The sequence below is a fragment of the Dipodomys merriami genome, unplaced genomic scaffold (genome assembly GCF_024711535.1).
Source record: "Dipodomys merriami isolate MVZ:Mamm:240054 unplaced genomic scaffold, mDipMer1.0.p SCAF_35, whole genome shotgun sequence".
Classification (NCBI taxonomy): Eukaryota; Metazoa; Chordata; class Mammalia; order Rodentia; family Heteromyidae; genus Dipodomys; species Dipodomys merriami.
Window position 1 is genome coordinate 14,891,187 of NW_027205048.1, and position 23,369 is coordinate 14,914,555.

The 23,369-nt window shown below is 48.0% G+C and overlaps 2 protein-coding genes across 5 annotated transcripts in view; one reads left to right on the top strand and one right to left on the bottom strand.

Annotated features, from left to right (window-relative positions):
* The window catches only part of Edrf1 (erythroid differentiation regulatory factor 1), a 35,558-nt gene extending 21,507 nt beyond the window's left edge, over positions 1-14,051 (top strand). For 2 of the 4 annotated variants that reach the window (XM_069988274.1, XM_069988276.1), the window contains 8 exons: positions 126-344; positions 1,917-2,140; positions 4,232-4,390; positions 4,537-4,686; positions 5,663-5,816; positions 8,982-9,097; positions 9,242-9,393; positions 13,258-14,051. In XM_069988274.1, the coding sequence (XP_069844375.1) occupies positions 126-344; positions 1,917-2,140; positions 4,232-4,390; positions 4,537-4,686; positions 5,663-5,816; positions 8,982-9,097; positions 9,242-9,393; positions 13,258-13,441 (1,358 nt within the window). In that variant the 3' untranslated portion in view covers positions 13,442-14,051. The remainder of the gene's footprint in view (positions 1-125; positions 345-1,916; positions 2,141-4,231; positions 4,391-4,536; positions 4,687-5,662; positions 5,817-8,981; positions 9,098-9,241; positions 9,394-13,257) is intronic. The other 2 variants (XM_069988275.1, XM_069988277.1) reach the window with 1 other exon arrangement.
* Positions 14,052-16,772: 2,721 nt separating this feature from the next.
* On the bottom strand, positions 16,773-22,547 carry Mmp21 (matrix metallopeptidase 21). Its single transcript, XM_069987926.1, has 7 exons — positions 22,353-22,547; positions 21,391-21,937; positions 20,465-20,604; positions 20,075-20,216; positions 18,535-18,792; positions 17,284-17,456; positions 16,773-17,072 (listed from the first exon to the last, which is right to left on the bottom strand). Exons 1-7 carry the CDS (start codon positions 22,545-22,547, stop codon positions 16,773-16,775), a joined length of 1,755 nt encoding a protein of 584 aa, XP_069844027.1.
* Between the last annotated feature and the right edge of the window lie 822 nt (positions 22,548-23,369).

Below are 23,369 nucleotides of genomic sequence, written 5' to 3' on the forward strand. Positions count from 1 at the left end.
AGTTTTATCAACAAAGACATCTTTATTATAAAATAAATTTTGTTGTATTGCATGTTGTATTTTGTAAAATATCAGGCTTACTTAGATACTAAAAAAGTTCTTATGACTGTTGTTTCTTTTTTAAGGATTTGCGTGGGCAACTGACTTGTCTACAGATTTGGAAAGTCAACTCTCAGTTAGCTGTAAATGCTATGAGGCTGCTAATGAAATCTTGCAATTTAGTGACTTAAAAAGCCAGAATCCAGAGCACTATGTACAAGTATTGAAGAGAATGGGTAACATTAGAAATGAAATTGGTGTGTTTTATATGAATCAAGCTGCTGCAGTACAGAGTGAGAGAATGGGTAAGTGTCTCAATTATTCTTTCTATTAAATTTTATTAGGAAGTCATACTGACTCTTCATGAGTCAACCAAAGACCTGTGGCATTCAATTGTATGTTATTAAAAGATGTCTTCCATGCCCACCTTTGTACATTACATTAGCTGGCCAATACAGAAGGAACTTGGGCAGCTAGCCATGTTTCAAACTCTCTGTTCAATATATAACAGGTGTGTGCTGTGTAGGATCTCAGCAGGAAATTGAAGGGAAGGAGAGCTGGAGAATGAGAGGGCACTACAAGAAGGGCTTGGGAAGGAGGGTCCAGTGCATGCTGACCTGGGTCACCGGGCAGGGTGGGGTTGTGGGTCAGATGGACCTTGTTGGGTTTGAGAGGTATGTGAAAGGGCTGGTTTAGTAGTTGATAGGAACTGTGCTTAGAGCTATTAGGGCTAAGAACCTTTCCCATAGGGGTGGTAGCTAAAGCTGGGAGAGCGAATGAAAAGGTAAAGGCTGGGCACTGTGAGGAGGGAGGGAGCTGTACTGGAACTGAGGGCAACGGTAAGTTGAACACATGCCTGCCAAGCTGCAAACACTGCTCCGCCCTTGGGGTACAAGGAGTGCCCCTGAAAGGTCTTGCTGGTGGGAGACCCTGTGTGTTTGAGGGACATTCAGAGGAGGAGGTCCGCAAAGAGGCATGAGAAGTGACAGTCAAGAGCCCGGGAGAAGCCGGGCGCCGGTGGTTCACGCCTATAGTCCTAGCTACTCAGGAGGCTGAGATTAGAGGATCCCGGTTCAAAGCCAGCCTGGGCAGGAAAGTCTGTGAGACTCATCTCCAATTAATCACAGAAAAGGCCAGAAGTGGTGCTGTAGTTCAAGTGGTGGAATGCTGTCCTTGAGCAAAAAGGACCCCAGGGACAGTGCCCAGGCCCAGAGTTCAAGCCCCAGGACTGGCAAGGAAAAAAAAATGCCCAGGAGAACTGAGTAAAACACAGGACTGTAGCCTCCTAAACCTATGGGACCACAGCTTTTGAATCTTTACAGAGTAGTGCTTTGGTTCCAATGTCTTTACCTGCATGGTTTAACCTCACTGTTGAAGTGGGGGTGAGATGATTATGTTGCACTAGTCTACTCGGGCTACTGTAATAAAATACAATGATGGGTCACTTGAAGTGCTTGTCTCATAGTTGTAAAAGCTGAAAGATACAGAGTCAAGTGAGACTGCATGCCTTGGGCCTTTTCCTTGATTTGCAGACAGCCACTCTTTTCCTGAGTCTGTATGGCCCTTTCTCTCCCCTTGTGTCATTCTGCCTTCTATAGGCACACTGGTCCTATTGGATAGGGGTCACTTTTAATGACCTTGAATCCTGATTCTTTTTTAAAGACCTCGCTCACCCCAAATGCAGTCAAGTTCAGCTAATGAATGAGAGGACGCTTCCCAGAGTAGCTGGTGTTGAGGGTAGCATGCTGCAGTTCACCTCAGGAGGCTGATCCTCCCCCAGGCTCCCATCACCTGTGCGCCTCTCATTGTTGCATTGAGACAGTGGTGTTCACGCTGATGTCTGCTTATGCAACTGTTTTCTTTCTTTCTTTGTGAAGTGAGCAAATCTGTGTCTGCTGCAGAGCAACAGTTGTGGAAAAAAAGCTTTTCTTGTTTTGAAAAGGGAATTCACAACTTTGAGTCGATTGATGATGCCACAAATGCTGCCCTTCTGTTGTGTAACACGGGAAGACTCATGCGAATTTGTGCACAGGCACACTGTGGCGCAGGGGATGAACTCAAACGTGAATTTTCTCCAGAAGAGGGCTTGTATTACAACAAGGTAACACATTTGCTCCTAGGTCAGGCTGCCTCACCCATTCTCCTGTCAGGTGTTTCTGTTTGGCCACTGTTCTACAAAATGCTGTACAGTCCACAGGACCAGGCAGGTCGTTACCACACTTAGAAACTGGCTTAGGTATAGCAAGAAACTGGTATTGAGAATGGCATACTGAATCATTTGGCAAAAAGATGATTCCATAAATTGTATTGGTACAACTGGAGTGCATGTCCACTGGATTAATGATTGACCAGAAGGAGTAGAAACCGAAAACACCAGAAAGACCACAAGTAGGAGCACCTGGGCTCTGGACTGTGGAAGGTGTGTGCTCTGCATGGCAGCCAGAGAGATCAGGGAGAGAGGAGCAAGCAGAAATATGTGACAGAAGGTAAAATGAAAGCCAACAGCATTCTAGAAAAAGCTCTTATAGCGAATGGGCCAGGGCAGAGGTCAGCACATCTTTGATGTAAGGGAGAACGAAGAACCAATGAAAATAAGGCACTACAGCAGAAAAAAGACAAATCACTTTGAAGAAACGTCATACGTGTGAGAAGAATAAATGGTTAATGTGTTTATTTTTGAAAAACAAACCTCAAAGCTGGGCACCAGTGGCTCACACCTGTGACCCTGCTTCTTAGGAAGCTGAATCTGAGGGTCACAGTTCAAAACCAGCCCAGGCAAGAAAGTTCCATGAGACTCTTACCTCCAGTTAACCACCCAAAAAGCCAGAAGTGGAGCGGTGTCTCAAGTGGTAGAACACTAGCCTTGAGCATAAAAGCTTAGGGACAGTACCCAGGCCCTGAGTTCAAGCCCCAGGACCAGCACACACACAAAAAAACCCTCAGAATTTCAACTTTATTTTTATTTTTTAATTTTAAGTACTTTTTAAAAGGATTTTTGCTAGCTTGCATTAGTTATAAGTGGGATTTCATTGATACATTTCTACATATGTTTACAGTGTATTCCAGTCTCCCTCTATCTCCTTCTCTCTCCCTTCCCAAAACAATTCCAGCAGTTTTCCTTATTTTTATAGTTGCAAATAATCTACATTGACATATTTATCCTGTTTCTTAACAGTCAGTTTAAAATTCAAGTTTCTCTTACTCATTACTACTTGGTTTTTTGCAAATGGTAACATCCATTTGTCAGCGAAAGTACAAAAAATGAGCACTTAATATTTTCACTATTCAAGTGATATTTACGGAGAATGTTCATGCACCACAAACTTGATAGTAAAAGTGACTTACTTGTTTTTGTTTTCAAGCTTTATGTATACTTAGGGGAAAGAATAAGCACACTCCAGGAGTGCAGAGCCCCCCTGGGCAGTGATGCGCATTGTGGTGGTGTTTGTGTACAGAGTGCCCTGTACATGAAGATAACAATGGCACAGAGTGAAGAGGCTCACTTTTTGCAGTTAAATAGTCTCGGGAAAAAATTTTTTTTAGTTTACTAGTTAAATAGACTGTAACATGTAAAATATTTTTTCATGTTCTCATGTGCTAACCTAAGTCAAAACGTAACACCATGGATAGACTCACAGAGACAGTGCTAGTTGGTCTAGTTTGGATAGCTTTCTCTTCTTTCCCTTTTTCTTTTTTTTCTTTTTTTTTTTTCTTTTTTGGTAGGTGGCTGGAACTTGAACTTGTTACCTCATGCCTTTGTTCATTGCATTAGAATTCTGTCAGTTGAGCTACACTTCCAGCCTCTGATAACTTCTTTGATTAAAATATTGATTTCCTGCCCTCATTCATTGTATTAACTTTTTTTTGGGGGGGGGGGTCCGGTCGTGGGCCTGAACTCTGAGCCTGAGCGCTGTCCCTCAGCTCTTCAGCTCAAGGTTAGCGCTCTACCACTTGAGCCACAATGCCACTTCCAGCTTTTTTTTTTTTCTGCTTATGTGGTGCTGAGGAATTGAACCCAGGGCCTCATGCATGCAAGGCAAGCGCCCTACCACTGAGCTACCTTCCCAGCCCCTCATTGTATTAACTTTTATAAATTCTCCTAAAATTAAATTGATACCTGGGTGGTGTTTGAGGTATGAATTGATTTAATGTGGCATTGAGTTACAGATTTACACCTTTTCTTCCATGGCAGGCTGTTGATTACTATTTGAAAGCTCTGAGGTCTTTGGGAACACGAGACACACACCCAGCTGTTTGGGATTCTGTGAACTGGGAGTTATCTACTACATACTTCACCATGGCCACTCTGCAGCAAGATTATGCGCCATTGTCCAGAAAAGCTCAGGAGCAGGTGACAGGATTTGCTGAATTCTAAATGAGCCTTTGCCATATTTAAGTTTCATTGTCTTTAACCAGCGAAAGTTTAACATTGTAAAAGTTCTTATGGTCAGACTATGAGCTTGTCATTTTCTTTCTTCCCCTTTGAATAAAACACAGATTGAGAAAGAAGTCAGTGAGGCTATGATGAAGTCCTTGAAATACTGTGACATTGACTCCGTGTCTGCCCGTCAGCCTCTCTGTCAGTATCGAGCTGCAACCATCCACCACAGGCTGGCTTCCATGTACCACAGCTGTCTAAGGAACCAGGTACAGCCATTCCCAGACAGAGTCAGGACCAGATTGTCTGAGTGTTACGCACACTTCCCGACATGTCCATGTCAGTTTAAATGCCATCTGTTCCAGTTAGCTAAAATCAGCTATTGAACATCTTGTAGGTAGTTTTCTCCTTTGTGCCATACGTTGTTCTCAACGTATGGCAGTTGATTGGGTTTTAGTTTGAAAATTACAGATCTGCCTGGTTGCATTATGTATATATATATATGTGTATGTGTGTGTGTGTGTTTACGTGTAGTTAGGTCTTGTAAGGAGCAGGTCTGTGCAGCTTTTAAGAGTCTCCCTGGAGCATGCATAGGTGGAATATGTGTACAGTGTAAAGGTGCTTGGCTTTTACTGTGCACTTGCGCTTGGTTTCTCAATGATGGCTTCAGATTGGTTGTTTTCCCTCTTTCTTGGCCCAATACCAAAGATACCTTACCATCCTTTGAGTTTGATTTCCTTCTGGGTTGCCTTTATACTGGAAGTGTTGTCCTTTGAGGTCATCATTTTCCTGGGAAGGATGTCTTCACTTGGCCAGAGGAGGGTGCTCAACCAGACTTCCCCTTGTCCAGGAGGCCCCCCAGCCACTCTTCACATTTGTTTCCTCCAGCAGAAGCATGCATGGGGTTCCCAGGAAGTTCAGCAAATGCTGGGACGGGTAGATAGCTGCACACAGGGGAGCAGAGGCGGGCTCCTGCCTCCCATCACAGACCAAGTTAACCGAACACTGAAGCTGGAGTGTGGCTCAGGGGCCAGGCGCTTACCTACTCATTTTTGCAGCCCCTGGGGGTCCATCTCAGCATTGCAAAAGGGGAAATAAACCAAAAAACTAAAAAATGGATTAAAAACTAAATGTAAGAGCTGAAACAATAAGACTTGCAGAAGAAAAAGCAAAAACTAAAAAGCATTATTAGTTATTATGAAATCCTAGCCTTAGGATTTTTAAGTCTTTACTTTTTGGTTCTAGGTTGGCGATGAACATCTCAGGAAGCAGCACCGTGCCTTGGCAGAGCTGCATTACAGCAAAGCAGTAAAGCTTTTTCTGCTTCTCAGGGATGCCCCGTGTGAACTGCTCAGAGTGCAGCTGGAGAGGGTGGCGTTTGCAGAGTTTCAGATGACCAGTAAGTCTTGAGTTTTCACTCTGGGGTAGAAATGATTCTGTTTTCTCCTTAGTTTCCCCATTAGGACTTTGGTAGTTTTTAGAAGTGCTACGTTTTTAGAAGTGCTTTTTAAACTTAAAGAATCATTTTAGTCATTTGCAGGGTTCAATCAGCACGAAAACCTTGGGGGTAGAGACGCAACAGTAATGGAGTGGTGGTCCCCACTGACTCTCAGGACAGGGAGCCACAGCAGCTTTGGCTGTAGTCTGAGAAGACACTGCCATACAGTCCTACTGACCGAGCTCAGAGTGGGAGCCAGGAAAGGGTGACAGAGTGTCTCCTTGTGTCTGTCACCTGCTTCCAGGGCAGGCGCCATGTGGTGTTCTGACACTTAGGACCTAGGCCCCTCTTCTAGCTCTTGCATACTGGCTCCCTTCCTGCATTGCTGTCTTTGGAAAAGGATTTTTTGAATGATAAAGAAACAATTATTAGAAGCACGGCAGTTTACTGTTTTTCTTGTAGTAAATTTGTTTTTGAGTAGGGTGCTCAACCCATAAAATCTAAAATCTATGCAAGTATTCCTACATCCAGAGAACTCCAATACTTGATCGCAACCCTGGACGTGGACTGAGTGCATTGCTGACGGGGAGGCCGGAGGGTTGTTTGACTGTGTGCCCATTTGGACATTGTAAATGGGAATATAGTATTTCCTAGAAGTGCTTTTTATTCAAGTTATTTCTGTTGATGTTTTGGCCAATGTAGGGTAGATGTGCAGCCTCTCTCTGGAGGAAGTGGAAATCTTGGAATCTTCTGATGTGTTTGAATTCTAGCTAACCATAGAAACCGTAGAAATACACATACTAAAATTATATCTAGTTATTTATGGATGATGAAATATTCATTTCCTTGTTAGTGCCTTTTTTCATCATTTTAAGAAAATTACTGTGTATTTTCTAATTAGAAAACAGAATAAGTGTTAATAAACACATTTTCATATACTGGGTGCTGATGGTTCATGTGTAATCCTAGCTTCTCAGGAGACTGAGATCTGAAGATTGCAATTCAGAGCTAGCCTGGGCCAAGAGCAGGAAATGGAGCTATGGCTCAAGTGGTAGAATACTAGCCTTGAGAAAAAAAATTCAGGGACAGTGCCCAGGTCCTAAATTCAAGCCCCAGGACTTGGGGGGGGCGGCATTTTAATATTATGAATACTTTAGGAAAACAGTAAGTATTGTAGTTTGTAAGCTATGACGATAAATATTGTAGTTTATAACCATCCATTTCATCTCATTTTACCCAGTACTTTTTTTTTTTTTTTTTTTTCTTTTTTTGTCAGTCATGGGGCTTGAACTCTGGGCTTGGGTGCTGTCCCTCAGCTCTTCAGCTCAAAGCGAGCACTCTACCGCTTAAACTACAGCGCCACTTCTGGTTTTCTAGTGGTTTATTGGAGATGAGAGTCTCATGGACTTTTCTGCCCGGGCTGGCTTTGAACTGCGATCCTCAGATCTCAGCTTCCTGAGTAGCTGGATTACAGGTGTGAGCCACCGGCGCTCGGCTCCCAGTTTTTTTTTCTAGTACATAGTGACTCACATTTGTTTTCATAATGTTGGGTCCCTGTCTCAATGATAATTCTGCACATAATCAACAGCTTGACTTCCAAGGGCCCCCAACTATATTAAATTATGTATTTACTTATTTTTGTGTAGTACTGAGACTTCAGCTCTTGGTCTTGGGCTCTCACTCAGCTCTATTGCTCATGGCTGATGCTCTACTATTTGAGCCACATACCTCCAGTTACTTACCAATTGATTTAAAAAAATTTTTTTTTATTGTAAAGATACATGAGTAAGGTATTGAGTTACATTTTCTACCGAGCACTGCTACCTTTGGCATTGATTTTAAAGACAGTACATTATTGTTGCTATTTTTGTCAGTCCTGGGGCTTGAACTCTGGGCCTGGGCACTGACACTGATTTTTTTGCTCAAGACTAGAACTCTGCCACTTTAAGCCACACCGCCACTTTTGGTTTTCTGGTGGTTTATTGGAGATAAGAGTCTCACAGACTTTCCTGCCTTGACTGGCACGATCCTCATATCTCAACCTCCTGAGTAGCTAGGGCTACAGGTCATTGGCACCCCACTGATAGCACATTATTTTGAGAGTTAAGGTTGTGCTGTGAATGAGGAAGGCAGGGGATTGTTCCCTAGGCTACTCTTACTTCTGATACCAACTGCAAGCTTGAAGGATCTTAAGACCCTCCTTGGATTGACAATTCCCTAGGATTCACAGAATTCACTGAAAGCTGCTCTTAGTTGTGGCTTCTTACAGGAAAAGGTTCCAGGAACAGAGTGCAGGAGAGTTGTAGGCCTGGAGCTGCTGTTAATCCTCTCAGAGGAGGAACAGCACTGAGTGCACACAGTGGCACCCACGGCAGCCACCAGCCCGGAAGATCACCCTGTCTTGTTTTTTATTGGAGTTTGGTAGCAACTGCATGGCCCACTTAGACTTCAGCCTCTGGAGAACCGCAACAGTAAAGTATTTCCTAGAGTATCCACTGTGTCCAGGGCTCCCAGGTAAATAAACAAATATACTCTGATCACACAGCACATTCCAGAGCCTTAGCGATCTCCCTCTGGAAGCCACCAACAAAGGCCAGGCCTCTCTGGTGAAGATTGCACACCAGTCCTCCACCACCAGTGTCAGCTCCAGAAGGACTGGGGCAGAGGTGCTTTGTATCATCTCATAGGGTAGAAAAGTTTTATTCAGAAGGCCTGAGGTTAACATGAAGCCAGTTCATCTAGTCAGCTTCTTACTTTAACTGGAAAGATTCTGTACTTTTCCAGTGGGACAACCAATAGTAAGTGCTAAGTGGTGTGACCAACACACACATCTGGTAACAGTTAGTAGGTGAATTCAAGTCAGACTCCTCTCAGGGTATCTACTCCCTGGCTGTTGTTCTGAGCAGCCAAGCAATGAAGCAGAGAAGCATTATTACCCCTGCTGCCACATTATCATTCACACACTTGAAAGTTAATGTTTTTCAAGGGAAAATTAGTCAACTGAAGCTGATACAGATTTGTTGGGATTCCCATGAGCTATTCTTTTAGTACTTGAAAATCTTTAACATTGATCTGAGTTTCTAGATTTGTAGGTAAAGGCGTGATCCCTTGTATTTAACACTTCAGGTCAGAATAGCAATGTTGGGAAGTTAAAAACATTGTCTGGAGCTCTTGATATCATGGTGAGAACTGAACATGCATTCCAGCTCATCCAGAAGGAGCTCATGGAGGAGTTTGACCAGGTGAGGGGGTGAGGAGTAAGAGGAGAGGAGGGCAGGAAGGAGGGAGGGAGGGAGGGGATATGATGGCACATATTTATGGGAGCACACACACACACATGCATGCACGCGCACACACAGTAACACTCTGCACTCTGCTGTTCTTAGCCTAAGGATGGAGGGACTGCTCCAGCTGCTGATTCTTCTCCTGGTCTTAATCGAGAGGAGGTGACAAAGCTCCTCAGTATATTTGAATCTCGACTTTCATTCCTTCTCCTTCAGTCCATCAAACTGCTGTCCTCAACTAAAAAGAAAGCAAGGTAAGTTATTGTCACTTACTACTTTAATTTGAAATTGTAGTACTAAGTACTGTATTAGGAGAAAGATATAAACAGGATGTCTTTACCTTTTAATTTTTTAATTTGACAGTTTAGAAAGTTGATTTAATTCATGATTCTGGATTTTAGCAGGTATCTTGTCAGTAAATGAAACAATAACATTTGTTAAAATACCAGTGGTTAAGACAGTTAAAGTTTTTCTGAGCCATTGTGGTGGCACATGCATGTAATTTCTAATGTGTAGAAATACCTTGAATTTAAACCATCTGGACTACCTACTGAGACACATTTGTAGCTCCTGCACATTCACATTCCTGCTCTTCCCAGTGCAGACAGATTGGGGAAGAGAAACTGAATCACATAGTTCTTCCTGGAGAACTGACTAATAATGAGGCTGCCTTGCTTTTTTAAAAATGTAAGAACAGTTTGGCCCATATTGTAAAATCTGGAAAATAGGCAAAAGCAAAAGAAAACCAGTCTATATGCATCCATTGTTGTCAGGTGTCCTTTGTGTTTTACCACTTTATAACTTGGGGTATAGGTAATTTTCGTTTTTTGTTTATACACATTGGAATCTATTCTGTATTGTGTATATGTCCACCACCACAGCTGTGCCCTGGCACAGCCTGTGTCCGTGTTTCCCATTGGCCTTTCTCCCTAGGAGGAGGGCACCACTCCTTGCTATATGCTCTTGTTGCTTCCTGGCTTTTGTTTTTTGGTGCTGGTCCTGAGGCTTGAACTCAGGGCTTGGGTATTGTTCCTGAACTTTATTATTCAATGCTAGTGCCCTACCACTTCAACCATGGCTCTCAGCTTTTTGTTTTTTAATAATTTATTATTACAGAGTTGATGTACAGAGGGATTATAGTTACACAGATTTTTGGCTCAGAAGTTGAGAACTGGACTTGTCACTAGGGCAGTAGCGGCTGAGGGAAGTAACCGTTTTGCCTGGGAATTTTTACACCCTTCACCTGTGAGGCCTTCACAGGGGATGGTGAGCTCATTTGTATAGCCTGTGGATGAGCCGTGGTTGAGATGGTTTTGTTGTTGCCATGGCTACCTTCCAAACAGCGCTATATTCAAGTTGTTTTCACTCCCCTCCATAACTCAAGTTTTGCTTTCTCAGGTTAGTTAGCTATGGCCAACTGCTGTCCCAAAAAATTAAGTGGAAAATTCCATAAATAAACCATGTACAAGTTTTGGGCACCATTTTGATGAATTCTTACACTGCCCCTTCCCCCTGCCCCAGACAAGGAGTCACCCCTTTGCTATGTCCTCCCTGGGTACACTGTCACTTCGTAGCTGCCCTGTTTATCAGCTTGACTGCTGGATCCCCGACTCAAAACAGCCCCCATTTTACAAAACTATGATTCCAGTGCATAAGTATGGTGACAAGTATATGCCAAAGAGAAGCTGTGAAATGTTTTCTTTAGGGAAATAGGTATATGTTCTCAATGAAGAAAGAAAAATTACGTTAATATTAAGATTTTGGTGAGGGCTGGGAAGGTGGCTTAGTGGTACAGTGTTTGCCTTGCATGCATGAGGTCCTGGGTTTGATTCCTTAGCAACACATAAGCAGAAAAAGCCGGAAGTGGGAGTTGAAGAGCAGAGGGACAGCACCCAGGCCCAGAGTTCAGGCCCCACGACTGAGCAAAAAAAATAAAAATTTTTTTGTTTTTGGTGAGTTGTTATTGCTAATTTCTTAACATGCCTAATTTATAAACTTTTTGGGGGGGGAGTAGTGGGGGGACTCAGGGCCTGGGCTCTATCTTTGAGTCTCTGTATTCAACACTAGTGCTCTACCACTTGAGCCAAATGGCCACTTCCGGTTTTTCCTGAGTAGTTTATTGGATATAAGTCTCACAGACTATTGCCTAGGCTGGCTCCAAACTTACCGTCAGATCTCAGCCTCCTGAGTAGCTAGGATCACAGGCATGAGCCGCCACCGTCCAGCTGGGGGTGGAGGTGGGGGAGGGGAGTATGTAAGGGTCAGTACTGTCCTTAGTTTGAAGCATCCACTGGGAGTCAAACCTTGCATGGTATGGTGGGGCAGACTCCATAAGGAACTTCTTAATGTCTGCTCCAGCTTTCGCCTCAGATCTTCTCTCCATCCTGCATGCTGCAGAGGAGCCATCTTACTATCTCAAGGTCCTGTTGGTTGGGAGGGAAAGGGCAGGTTGACTAGAACAGCTTAGTTGGTTTGAGTGCAGCTTAGTGTTGTGAGGAGCACTTTCATTCATGAGAGTCTCAGATGTGCTGTGGCTCCTTCGGCCCATTTGCTCACAGCTCAGGTGCCCAGCAGGATGAAGGCAAAGCAGACAGTGCATGTGTTTACACACCCTTGAAAAGGAGCTCCTAGCTTTTCCTCGCTTAACAGCAGTCAAGTAAATTGGTTTCCACAAGGTGGCAATATAAATGTATGTAACGCAGTAATTCACTGACTTCACAAATGAATGATTTAGGTAATTGGCTGACAGGTCATAGTTTCAGTCTTTTAATATGTTCCTGTGGTGACTGAAATAATTTTATGTCAGTTCAGTTTATTCATATTCATTTGAAGAAAATCATTATCTAAAGTTTTCAAATGTGTTCATGCAGCTCTACTGGGTATTTGGGGTCGTTCTTTTTTAGGGCTTATTAAACAAAAGACTTGATGTGATACTGTGTTTATACACTAAGTGTGTTGGACAGTTTGAAAACAAAACAGTGTCAGTGTTGGCTAGTGTGTCAGTGACCGATTCTCTTATATTTCTGCTAACATGCAAATGAAAATAAAAAAGCTAAGGGACAGAGTGCAGGCCCTGAGCCACTCACACAAGAAGTGGAGAAGTGGGTTTCTAATGGGTCAGACTGGTTAAGGGATGTCTGGAGGGTGATCTAAGTAGAAGGGACATCCTTGTCTAGGGGCGGGACACTGTCCCAGCAGGTGCTCTGTGCCAGTCCTGGTAGTCTCTTGGTGCGCGGAGAGATGCACATTGGAAATGGAGAAGACCCACCCAATGTGGAATTGGATGCTTAGACTTTGATCCCAGGACCTGAGCTGTTGAAGCAAAGTGCAGTCCTTGCCCTTCTTCATGGGGGCCGCACTACACCGCAGTCAGGGGACGTCAGCTGTTATCTGGTTTCATGGGGGTGGGGTGGGTGTCACATGGGACTGTTAAGAGTCACACTGAGCTTGACTTGCCATGCAGTTGGGCACCTAACATAGTATGCTGATCTTTCCTAAGGGGAACGGTTGATAGTGTGCTCTCATACCAGAGTTGCGCCAGTGAGTTAAGAGTGGAGGTATGGCTGCAGCTGGGCTCCAGAGCTCATACCCCGGTGGGCAGTGTGCCTGTGTGCCTGTCTATACAATTTGAGGGCCTTAAGGATTGCCACCCAGCCTCCCTGCCCCTGGCCATCTCCATTGCATTTCACTTTGGCATATATCATCTGACATTGTTTTGGTTTTTGTGGGGAGGGGGTGTTTTTGACTTTGGCCCTGGGGTTGAACTCAGGGCCTTGTATTTGCTGGGCTTTTTCACTTTTGGTTAGCTGTCTACCACTTGCGTCATACCTCTAGTCCTGACTTTTTTCGGGGTTAATTGGAGATACGAGTCTCAGGGCTTTGAGCCCTGAGCTAATGACATTGTTTTGGTAAGTGCTCCCTCTGTGTCTTCTCCCAGTGCCCTTCTCCAACTCCCTGCCACAGAGCCAGGGAGTGACCTGGGTATGTTAAAGGAGCACCGGCATCAGTGTCTCGCAGGCCCAGGGTGGTAGGTGTGTGGTAGTCTCGCGGCCGTGGTGGGGCACCTGCTGCTGTTGCTGTCTGTGCCACTGCTCTCTCAGCCACTCTTTCTCCTCCAGCAGTAACATTGAAGAAGATGCAGTCCTGAAAAACAACAAGCAGGTTTATTCCCAGCTTTTGAGAGCGACTGCGAACAAAAGTGCCACTCTAGTGGAAAGGATTGACGTCGTCATCCGTCTGCTGGAGCAGCTCGCCCGGGGGGCCGGGGAAGTGGGCGGCACCGGTGGCGGCGCCGTCCCGTGAGCACACAGAGCACGCCTGCAGTCGCTGTCAGTGCCTTCCACGCCAAGCAGCCCTGTCCAGCCTCTCTGCTGTCCCATTAAAGGTGAGGAGATGCTGCGTGAACAGGTGAGCAGCAGAGGCAGTCATTTCCAGGGCGGACAGAGGCGGACGGTGGAGTCCTGGAAAGCTGCTGCTTCTGAAGTGCTTGAGGCAGAAGCAGAGGGCTGCTCCAGCGCTGTGCTCTCTGTGCGAAGCACGTGGCACCTTGGTTTCCATGGACTTTGTGATGCAATTACACTAGCACTACACGAGTTTAAGATCTGATTATTTTGGAAAAAATGTTACTTTGGTTGAGAGACTTATGCAGATAATTTTGTAAGTTCAAATGAGTTAAACTTGCTGTATATCTACAGTGTTTCCTTCTAAAATGCACAAAAACAAGGGCCCTTTTTAAGGTGTAGTGGGAGATTTTTCAAAGGTAAACCTTGTGCAGGTCTGTATTTGATGCATGTTCTGATGGGGTTTTGTGTGAGAGTTGATAAAGACTAGGTACTACCCCCTTTTCATATAAGCCCGAAACTGTGAATAAGGTAAGAAAACTATTTTGAATAAATAAGCTATTTATTTAAAATATCCTTCTGGTTTCATTTTTCATTCTTCACATGGAGTTGCGATTTGAACTCAGTTTAATTCTTCAGCTTTATAAAGTAAAAGATCATAGCAGTCAAAGTAAGATCCAGCTATCCAGTCACTTGTCACTGCAGTGTTTTGTGTTCTCGGTGCTGCTGTGTGCAGACATGCACCCTCTTGTCAAAGGATAAAGCGGACAGGCTCTGCTGGCTTTGTGGTTTGTGTACTGAGAACTGAATCCAGGCCTGTGCGTGCTAGGCATGTACTCTTCCACTGAGCTGCACCCCTGCCCCACAGTTCTTCACAGTTACTACTCAGTGGCAGGAAAGACAAGGTACAGGGTACTACACAGCCAGACAGTTCTGAAGTTCCAGCCATTGACCCCATTGTGGGCAAGCCTGCGGACCTGAGTCTGGGCGCAGGAGATGCTGCCCACAGCTGGGACAGCCCTTCCCCTGCTTGTGGTTAAATCTGTATACTTCAGTGACTGACAGTATCTGTCTACCATTGATAAGTTTAAAAAGAATTTCTTAAATAGAAATAAGCCACAGTTAAGGGCTATTAAAATTGCTTACTTTGTCTCCTAAGCCATCCTTAAATGAACAACAGCCTTTCGTCAAGAGGGAAATTATTTTTAGGTGAGAAAATATAAATTCTAGCTATCTTCTGAGGTCAGCAATAACAAAAATTCTGCAGAGGAAAGAAATGACCTCTTCATATGCATTTGTAATTTGCCTACGGCAAAGTTTCTTGAAGTGCCTATGCTTTAGCTAGTCCTTTGTTTCAACAGTACTGGGGTTTGAACTCAAGACTTTGTGTTTGCTAGCAGTTGCTCTACAACTTGGATGGTATCCACAGCCCTTTTTTGTTTTAGTCATTTCTCAGATAGCGGTTGTATTTTTTGCCCAGAGGCCTTTTACCTACGGCCTCTGAAGCAAGGATTACAGGTCCGTATCACCATGCCTAACTCACTGGTTTAAGATGAGGTCTTGTCAACTCCTTGCCTATGCTAACTTTGAAATGCAATTGTCCTTATGTCTCCCAGTAAGCTGGGATTACAGGTGTGAGTTGTGATACCTAGCTAGCTTGTTCTTTACAAGAAATAATATTTGTAATCTGGTCACATAGGCTACTGAGTCTTTTTCACTTAATTTCATTGCCCAGATTTTGTCTGCCTCCCTAAGGTGTGGGTTTTGATGTGTGTTAAGAATAAGTAGCACAAGGGCTGGGAAGGTGGCTCAGTGGTAGAGCACTTGCCTTGCATGCCTGAGGCCCTGGGTTCGATTCCTCAGCACCACATAAGCAAAAAGAAAAAAGCCGGAAGTGGCGCTGTGGCTCAAGTGGTAGAGTGCTAGCCTTGAGCTGAAGAGCTGAGGGACAGCGCCCAGGCCCAGAGTTCAGGCCCCACGACCGGACCAAAAAAAAAAAAAAAGAATAAGTAGCACCAGGCACAGATGGCTCAACACCAATAATCCAAGCTATTTCAGAACTTGAGATTTGAGGATCATGGTTCAAAGCCAGTTTGGGAAAATCCTATAGATTCTCTTCTATTAACCAGCAGAAAGCCAGAAGTGGAGCTATAGCTCCAGTGGCACCAGTCTTGAGCAAAAAGGTGGAAGCCTGGAGTAAAGCCCCAGTACTGGCACCAGAAAGAACAAAACAAAAACCCGTAAGTACCAATATTGCATACAAGTTAAAGGGGCCCAATTCCTATCCTAGATACACTGATAGAGGGAAGGTAAAGCTACCTAGTGAGCTTCCAGAGCTCCACGGTGGTCTGACTTCAGAATGTAGTGGTCACCGATGGAGAGGAGAACACCAACTGGGTGGGCTGCACAGAGCAGGGAAGAGCTGCTCGGGACCATCGGGGTGCACATCTACTTCAAGCCAGAGAGTACGGATGGAGAGGAAAGAGGGCAGCAGCTGGTACCGGGAGACGAGCCCACAAGGAACAGGGGTTTGGCAGAGGAGCTTCCATTTCTTCACCCAGAATGGCACCCGGGTGAAGCTTGAAAACCTTTGGCTCACTGTGAGGTTTTAGAAGACGTTGTAACAGAGGCTTTGTAATAAAAATGCAAATTCTGTGATGGTTCATCAAATCCCACTGTTAGAAGTGCCTCTAAGGGCGGCATGTCCTTCCTGAGGGCCTGGCCCGACTGCCCCCCCCCCCTCCCGCAAGCGCACACTGGGCAGTGCACGAATGGGACATGGCAGCAGCGCCCCAGCAGCGTAGAAAGGAAGAGCCATTGGGGTGTGTGCCTTTTTTGTGCTTTGTTTTTTTCTCCTAGCTTTTTCACTCACACCTGGTATTCCATCATTTGAGTCACACCTCTGGTCTGGCATTTTGCTAGTTAACTGGAAATAAGAGTCATAGACTTCTACTGGGCTTGGCTTTAAACCCTGATTCTCAAATCTTAGCCTCCTGAGTAGCTAGCTAGTATTACAGGAAATGAGCCACTAGCACCCCACCTAGGAGTGCTTGCTTCTCTTTCTTTTTTAAAGCTTTCCTTTTAAAATATTAGTAAAATTATTTGATATCCCCCCTCCCCATAATGGTCTTTAAATCAAGGTGGTTTAGAGTTAGGAAATGCTTTTTGTACTGGGTTTAAGGAGCCATATTTGCTGTAGCGAATGAAAACCTGGTTCATTTGCTCTGTGAAAGAAGTTGGCCTTTTTGTCTCAGAAGAGAACTCCTATGGTTACTTCCATTTTCCTGTTCTCATCACATGTTCAGTGTGGACGCATCGACATCACAAACGTCAAACCACTTCCCTGAAGTAGGCCTCTTTGGAAGTAAGCCATTCAAAGGCAGCGATGTGTTGTGTTGTTGGTCCTTGTCGTTAACTACTCTCCAGTAGGCATTGCCTTTGAAGAAGAACACGGAGTTGTGTGCATAGGAGTAGTAGGCTGAATCTATATTGCGAAAGGGATGGTTTTGTGGTGCTACTGCTGGAAAAACTTGAGTGATCTGCATTGGATAAGAGTCAAGTACTTGATTTCTGTTGACATCAAACGCAAATACCTGCAAAGGAAATGTGACAGTAAGACCGGCTTTTCAAAATCATTGATTTTTAGATTCACTTAACTTGACTGCAGTTCTTGGGACTTGAAATTATAATTTTCTACCTAGTGATCTGCCACCACTTTCTAGATATGAAGTAATGGGAAGAGCTCTCAACTAAGAGCTCGATCACCTGATGCATCCATCAGTGCTTGGGGAAGCAGATACTTACAGAGGACTCCTTAAAGAAGTAAATTAACTGCTGCCTTCGGTCATAAAAGGCTGTGTCCAAGGGGCTGGGGATGCCTGGAAACCCTTCTGAAATCAGTTTGGGGTAGCTTCTTCCTTGTTCATCTTCTGTATAGGCCTGGTCCCGATCACTGTCGTACCTCCAGTATTGGTTTCCTGGGAACCAATCAGAAACATCATGGGATCTGTTAACACAAACCATGGGAAACAGTCCTGGGGATCACTTACAGTGAAAGTCTGTTTCTCTCCTGCCTTACTGAGTGGTGTAGAGCAGTGCATTATAGGGCTCAGGCAAAGCGGTGTGCATGCTGTCAGGTTGGGGATTAGGCTGTAGCCATTTGAGTTTGCTATGCAGAGTGCCCACACGGGCTGTGTGCAAAAGTGCTTGACAGAATGGCCTGCCCTTGGTGAAGCCCCACCCGTGGCCCTGCATTCAAGCCTCTCCAAAGTGAAGCCGACTGAGTCCCCCAGAAATGTCACTGAGTGGGTATCCCATCACCTCATGGACTCACTAGTCTCCTTCATGGGCCTTTTCTAGGCACAGCCCTGTGCTGGCCTGTGCACACACACATGCAGGCACACACCATTCCAAGTGGCCTTTCTAGGGCTTTACATCTCACCTGCCTGTAAGTCTAGGTCCAGCCCTGACTGCTAGCAGCGCCGGCATTATCCTGATTCCATTCTCGGACCAGGGCAGCGTCACCACTGCCGCAGTCCCTTCAGCACTTGTGGCTGTGGGTTGCTTTCCAAGGCAGCCTTCTTCAGAACCAGGAAAGCTGATGTAGGCCTTTCCACCGCTCTTAGTAAGCTCTCCTGACTAGCACTCACTCATTGAATCACACAGCATTCACCTAGTGAGTTAGGCCTGAGATTGGATGGTGCAAGCAAGGAATTAATCAGATGCTACCAGCAACCAAATGGGTTCCTTGTTAGGGGCTTCAAACATTTATCCTGCATGTACAGGTGTGTGTATGTGCATGTGTATGCACCACACAGCCTGGGTGCTGTCCCTTAGCTTTTTCACTGAGGGCTAGCGCTACTACTTGAGTCATAGCTCCACTTACTGCTTTTTGGTAGTTAATTGGAAATTAAGGTCTCAGACTTTGCTGCCCAGGTTGGCTATGAACCAAGATCCTCACATGTCAGCTTCCCGAGTAGCTAGGATTCTAGGCATGAGCCACCAGTGCGCAGCCTGAATGTAGTTGTTTACTAAGGGAAATGGAGCCATACTTACCTTTAAAAAAATAGCGTTCATCTCGTCTCCAGGTCCAGACATGGACGAAGGCGTCTAGGTTTAGTGCCGGGATCCCGCGCCAGCCAGTGAGGATTTGCAGAGGGTCCCCGTAGCGTGTCCTGTTGTTGCGGTTTTCATAGAGCCAGTACCAGCTCTTGCGGAAGAAGTACGTGCTGAATCTCACCCGCACTTCACCGTATTGGTTTCTTTCTTTGCGAATCCAGTCAAATGCGATATCAAATGATCCCTCACAGGAGCCTGGATAAAAGAGAAAAATCCAGGCACTGGATGCTCAGTGCAAAAGCCAACATTCACAGGTAAGTGCAATGCGGATAGTTGCAAAGTTGGGATTTTCTGTGGAAGCACCTTGTAAAGAGAGGTGCATGTGCAATTGGAAGGAAGGAGGCTGGCCCTGGCTCATACTGGTTGCTCATAGCAATCCTGGCCCCAGCATGGATGCAGCTGTGTGTCCACACGCCATCGGATTTCATTAGTGAAAAAAAAAATGTTGGTTCAAGGCACACAGGAGTTCAGTTTCCACTGGAGGAAATAAATGTGCCTGGGCTTTGTTGTCACTAAAGGCTCTTGAGTATGGAGAACAGGAGGCAGTGAGTAGAACAGGCATGAGATGATCTTTGTGAATGACCTTCAGTAGAAAGGAGGAGGCCAATGGCTATTCCTTAGGCATCCACATTAAGTCATTAATCTCTCTGTTCTTTTTATGGCATTCTTGGGGCTGAACTGGGCCTGGGTGCTGTCCTGAGCTTTTTCACTCAAGGCTGGTCCGCTACCACATGAAGCCACAGCTTCACTTCCACCTTTTTTGGTGGTTAGTTGGAGATGAAGATCTCATGGACTTTGCTGCCTGGGCTTTGAACCGTGATCCTCAGATCTCAGGTGTGAGCCAATGGCACCCAGCTACAAATGTCATCTTTTGAGGCACAGTCTCACTGTGTACCCCAGGGTGACTTTAAACTTGCTCTTCTTCCTGCCTCGGCCTTCCCAGTGCTGGGATTACAAATATGTACTACTATGCTTGATATAAATCATTTTCATTAAGCAGTTGCTAGTACTGTGGTACATAACGACGAGAGACTGAAACCCACTCAGGCGAGGCTAAGCTGTCCTTCACTTAGGATTGCAGTAAACTTCCAGCGGTTCTCCATCCGCACAGCTTGGAGAGATACCGAGGGCCCTCCCTGTGTCTAGGAAGCTGTAGGGACCTCTTTCCTCCCAGGCAGGGCAGGAGGCAAATGAAAGGAAGGACGAAGGAGGGACCACCCACATTGGGTGTGTTGGTCGGGGAGGAGAGAAGCATTGTCCTCCACCCGTGGCTGCAGTCAGTGTGTGGTCCCGGGGAATACACCAGGGCCTTGTGTGCTACACCAGTACTCCAGCCTAGATCCTGTGGGGATCTAGAGGGCAGATGCTCCAAGTTGCACAGCCTTGTGCTCCTTGGGGGCCAGCCTCCCCATGAGTGGAAGCGGACCCCGCGTGTCATCTAGGAGTTCTGGGGAGGATTGGCCCAGGCCCACCTTACCATACAGCTTTTGAATTGCTTTTCGGTCTGACCAGTCCAACTCAAAGGCAGGCCCCTGGGGAGTATAATTGGGTTGCATTATGGATCCCGTCCTATGGGTGTGAGGCAAGCCGAGGACATGTCCAATTTCATGGACGGCCACCTAGAGGGGAACATGAAGCGTGGGTGCAGGGCCCAGCCTGGGCCTTTGCATACCCCTGGGACGGGTCCCTAGGTTGCAGAGAGAAGGCCTGTGCCTGGTGAGCTGGGCTTGCCCAGGAGACAGGGTCAGGCAAGAATTGGGGAGCCACCCCCAGAGATCCACTAGCCTTTAGGAGAGCTCCGGCCTCCCGCTCAGCCCTCTGCTGCTCTGCCCTTCGCTGACCCAGGGGAGCAGTTCCCACCACTTACCTTGAGAAGGCTGATGCCCATGTCACTGGTGGGGGGGGTGAAGTGTTCGTCGTCATCGAAGTGAATGTCCCCCAGGCGCCAGGCATGAGCAAACTCTTGCCCACTCCCGTCAAACACCCGAGGGCAGCCCATGTGTCGGCCTGGCAAGGGCAGAGAGTGTGGTGGCAGTGAATAAGGGGTGCCTGCTACGGACTCCCCGCCCTGCATAGATGTTGAGAGCACCCAACCTCCGGAAGCTGTGTGTGAGCAGCAGGGCTGGACCTCCCTTGGGAGGAGCGCCCAGGCTGCAGGCGGTGTGCTTCAGCATTAATACCACCAGGAAGGATAAAGATGGCAGTGCCGTGGGGCTGGGGCGGTGGCTCAGTGGTAGAGCGCTTGCCTTGCATGCATGAGGCCCTGGGTTCGATTCCTCAGCACCACATAAGCAAAAAGAAAAAAGCTGGAAGTGGTGCTGTGGCTCAAGTAGGTAGAACGTTAGCCTTGAGCTGAAGAGCTGAAGGACAGCGCCCAGGCCCAGAGTTCAGCACCCACGACTGGACCCTCCCCCCCCAAAAAAGATGGCAGTGCCAAGTGCGGGGAGCAGTGCCCGGAGAGGAAACACCCCTAGATCACAGTTGAACTGCAGAGAAGTTAGGGCACAGGGTGGTTGCCTGTGTGTGCTCCCGAGAAAACGCAGGCAGCACCTGGGGCTTCTCCATGGGAGCAGGTGGCTGGGCGCCCTTCTTTGACCAGCACACCTAAACTGCAGGTAAGCAAGCCCCAGAAGCCACCCGAGCCACAGGACTGAGCGCAGCCGCCCCAGTGTCGGTGTGGAGCAAGCCCACCCAGTCTAGTTGAGCCACAACGCGGGGGTGTGGCAGCCACGGTGGCCCTGACCCAGAGGACTTGTGACACTTGCATGGGTCCCGAGCCTGTGGCCTTCTTACCTCTCCCAAAACCCAGCTTTATGTCCACGGCGGCCCCGGGGGCCGTGAGGTCCTCGCGGAAGTCCAGCGGCGTCACCTCGCTCCACATCCTGAAGGCCAGTCTGAAAATGTATCTCTGCTCGTCCACGGAGAGCTGGCTGCTGTAGGCCTCTCCCACCAGCCTCCACGTGAGGGTCTTCTTGGAGAAGGCCCAGATGGCCCCACTGTCCAGGGAGTCTTCCCGCTGCCTGCCCGGCCTGGGCAGCAGCACTTGCAGGAAGCGCTTTGGCCGGGCCCTGGGCTGAGAAGCTAGCGGGGCCCGCGGGGCCGGCGGGGTCTTCCCAGCAGCCTGGGGCGGGGGCCGCGTGTCAGGGACGCCGCAGCGAGGCCTGTTCATGGCCGCCAGTGTGGCCGCGTCCAGCTTCCCGCTGGCAGGCAGGGCGTTGGCCTTTTGGAACCGGAGCATGGCCTCGGCCAGGGCGGAGCCCGAGGGGGCCGGTGGGGGCCCCTTGGGGCTGGGACCCCGGCCTGAAGACACCTTGGACCAGCCATATCTGGACAGGAATCTCTGTGGGAGAGAAGTGCGCCAAATCTGGGGAGTGCTTGCCACGAGGGCTTGGCTGCTGCTGTGTCCCTGCCCTGCCCCCAGAGCCCGGGGGACGTGGGGGTGGGGGGTCGGGGCAGGTGCGGAGTGCGCTGAGGCCCAGCTGGGGGAGACCTGGAGGGTGTGGGAGACCCACCCGCGGCCGCGCACGCGCGTCAGGCCCCACTGAGGCCCAGCCTGGGCACGGCCCGGGTTCCATCCCCAGCGCCACAGAACCGACCGCGCGAGGGGAAGCGCGGAGCCCGGGTTTCCTCCCCGAACCACGAAGAACCACGAAGCCCGCGTAGGGCCGCACGTGCCCCCCGTGGAGAGCTCTGCGCATGCTCCCCCCGCCCCCACCGTGGCGAGCGCTGCTGCGCACGCGCGGCGCTCCCCCTACCTGAGCGGCGCGGAGGTCGGCGATGGGCTTGGCGCGCTGCCGCGGGGACGGCGCCAGGTCGGAGCGGTCCCGGCTGTGGAAGACGGATTCAGCCTGCGCCTGCGCGGACCGGGGCGCAGCCAGCCGGTGCAGCAGCGGCAGCAGCAGCGGCGGCAGCAGCAGCAGCGTCGCAGGTAAGTCACGGGCAGCACGCATGGCCTGGCCTGTGCGATCGGTCGTCGGTCTCGGCCCTCGGGGAGCCAGGCCCAGGCCCTTTATACACTCGCAGGCATTTCGCACACCGCGCCCAAGGGTGCCCGCCTCCGCCGGCCCAGGTGCACTGCCTTTGAAGCCCGCTCCTCCCCGCCCTCACCCCGGTTTGCACGTGCCTGTGGTTTGCATTTCTATGGTGACCACCCTGGTCTGTTTGTAGAGGCACGCGCCGGCCTCACCGCCCACCCCAGGCCTCCCAGCCCGACCTGCAGCCTCCGCCCAGCTGGCTTGCAGGGCCTGGCCCTTTCCTCAGTTCCGCTCAGATCCCAACATTCCAAGTGCCTTTGTCCCCCGGACACGGGTCCCTCCCCTAGATGGCCCCGCTACTCGCCTCTGCGCAGGCGCTTGCGTTTTGAGCTCTGCTGGGGTGAATACTTGGGGTTGCATGCGCCCGGTGTCCTGTCCTCCAACCTCACACTTCCTCCTCTCCCCGCCGCTCCCATAGATGCCCACCCGGGTCCTGCGTGACACAAGAGGGGAGCAGAGCACAGGAGGTAGACCAGAGTCGGGCTGGCACTCCAGCCCTTGCACCTCACCTCCACTTCTGGACTTTTGCTGGAGATAAGGGTGTCAGATTTGTCTGCTCAGGACTGTTTTGAACCAAGATCCTCAGACCTCACACAGATGTGAGCCACTGGCACCTGGTTTCTACATTATTATTATTATTTATTGTTGGTCGTGGGGTTGGAACTCTGGGCCTGGGCACTGCCCCTCAGTTCTTCAGCTCAAGGCTAGCGCTCTACCACGAGCCACAGCCCCATTTCC

What these genes read in the sequence shown, in the direction of transcription:
- Mmp21 (XM_069987926.1), bottom strand. Translation starts at nt 22,547, where the DNA reads ATGCGTGCTGCCCGTGACTTACCTGCGACGCTGCTGCTGCTGCCGCCG. An exon ending in AAAGCTGGGTTTTGGGAGAG is followed by an intron (nt 20,605 to 21,390) that starts GTAAGAAGGCCA and finishes TGCCCTTGCCAG; the next exon opens with GCCGACACATGGGCTGCCCT. An exon ending in AGCAATTCAAAAGCTGTATG is followed by an intron (nt 18,793 to 20,074) that starts GTAAGGTGGGCC and finishes TCTTTTATCCAG; the next exon opens with GCTCCTGTGAGGGATCATTT.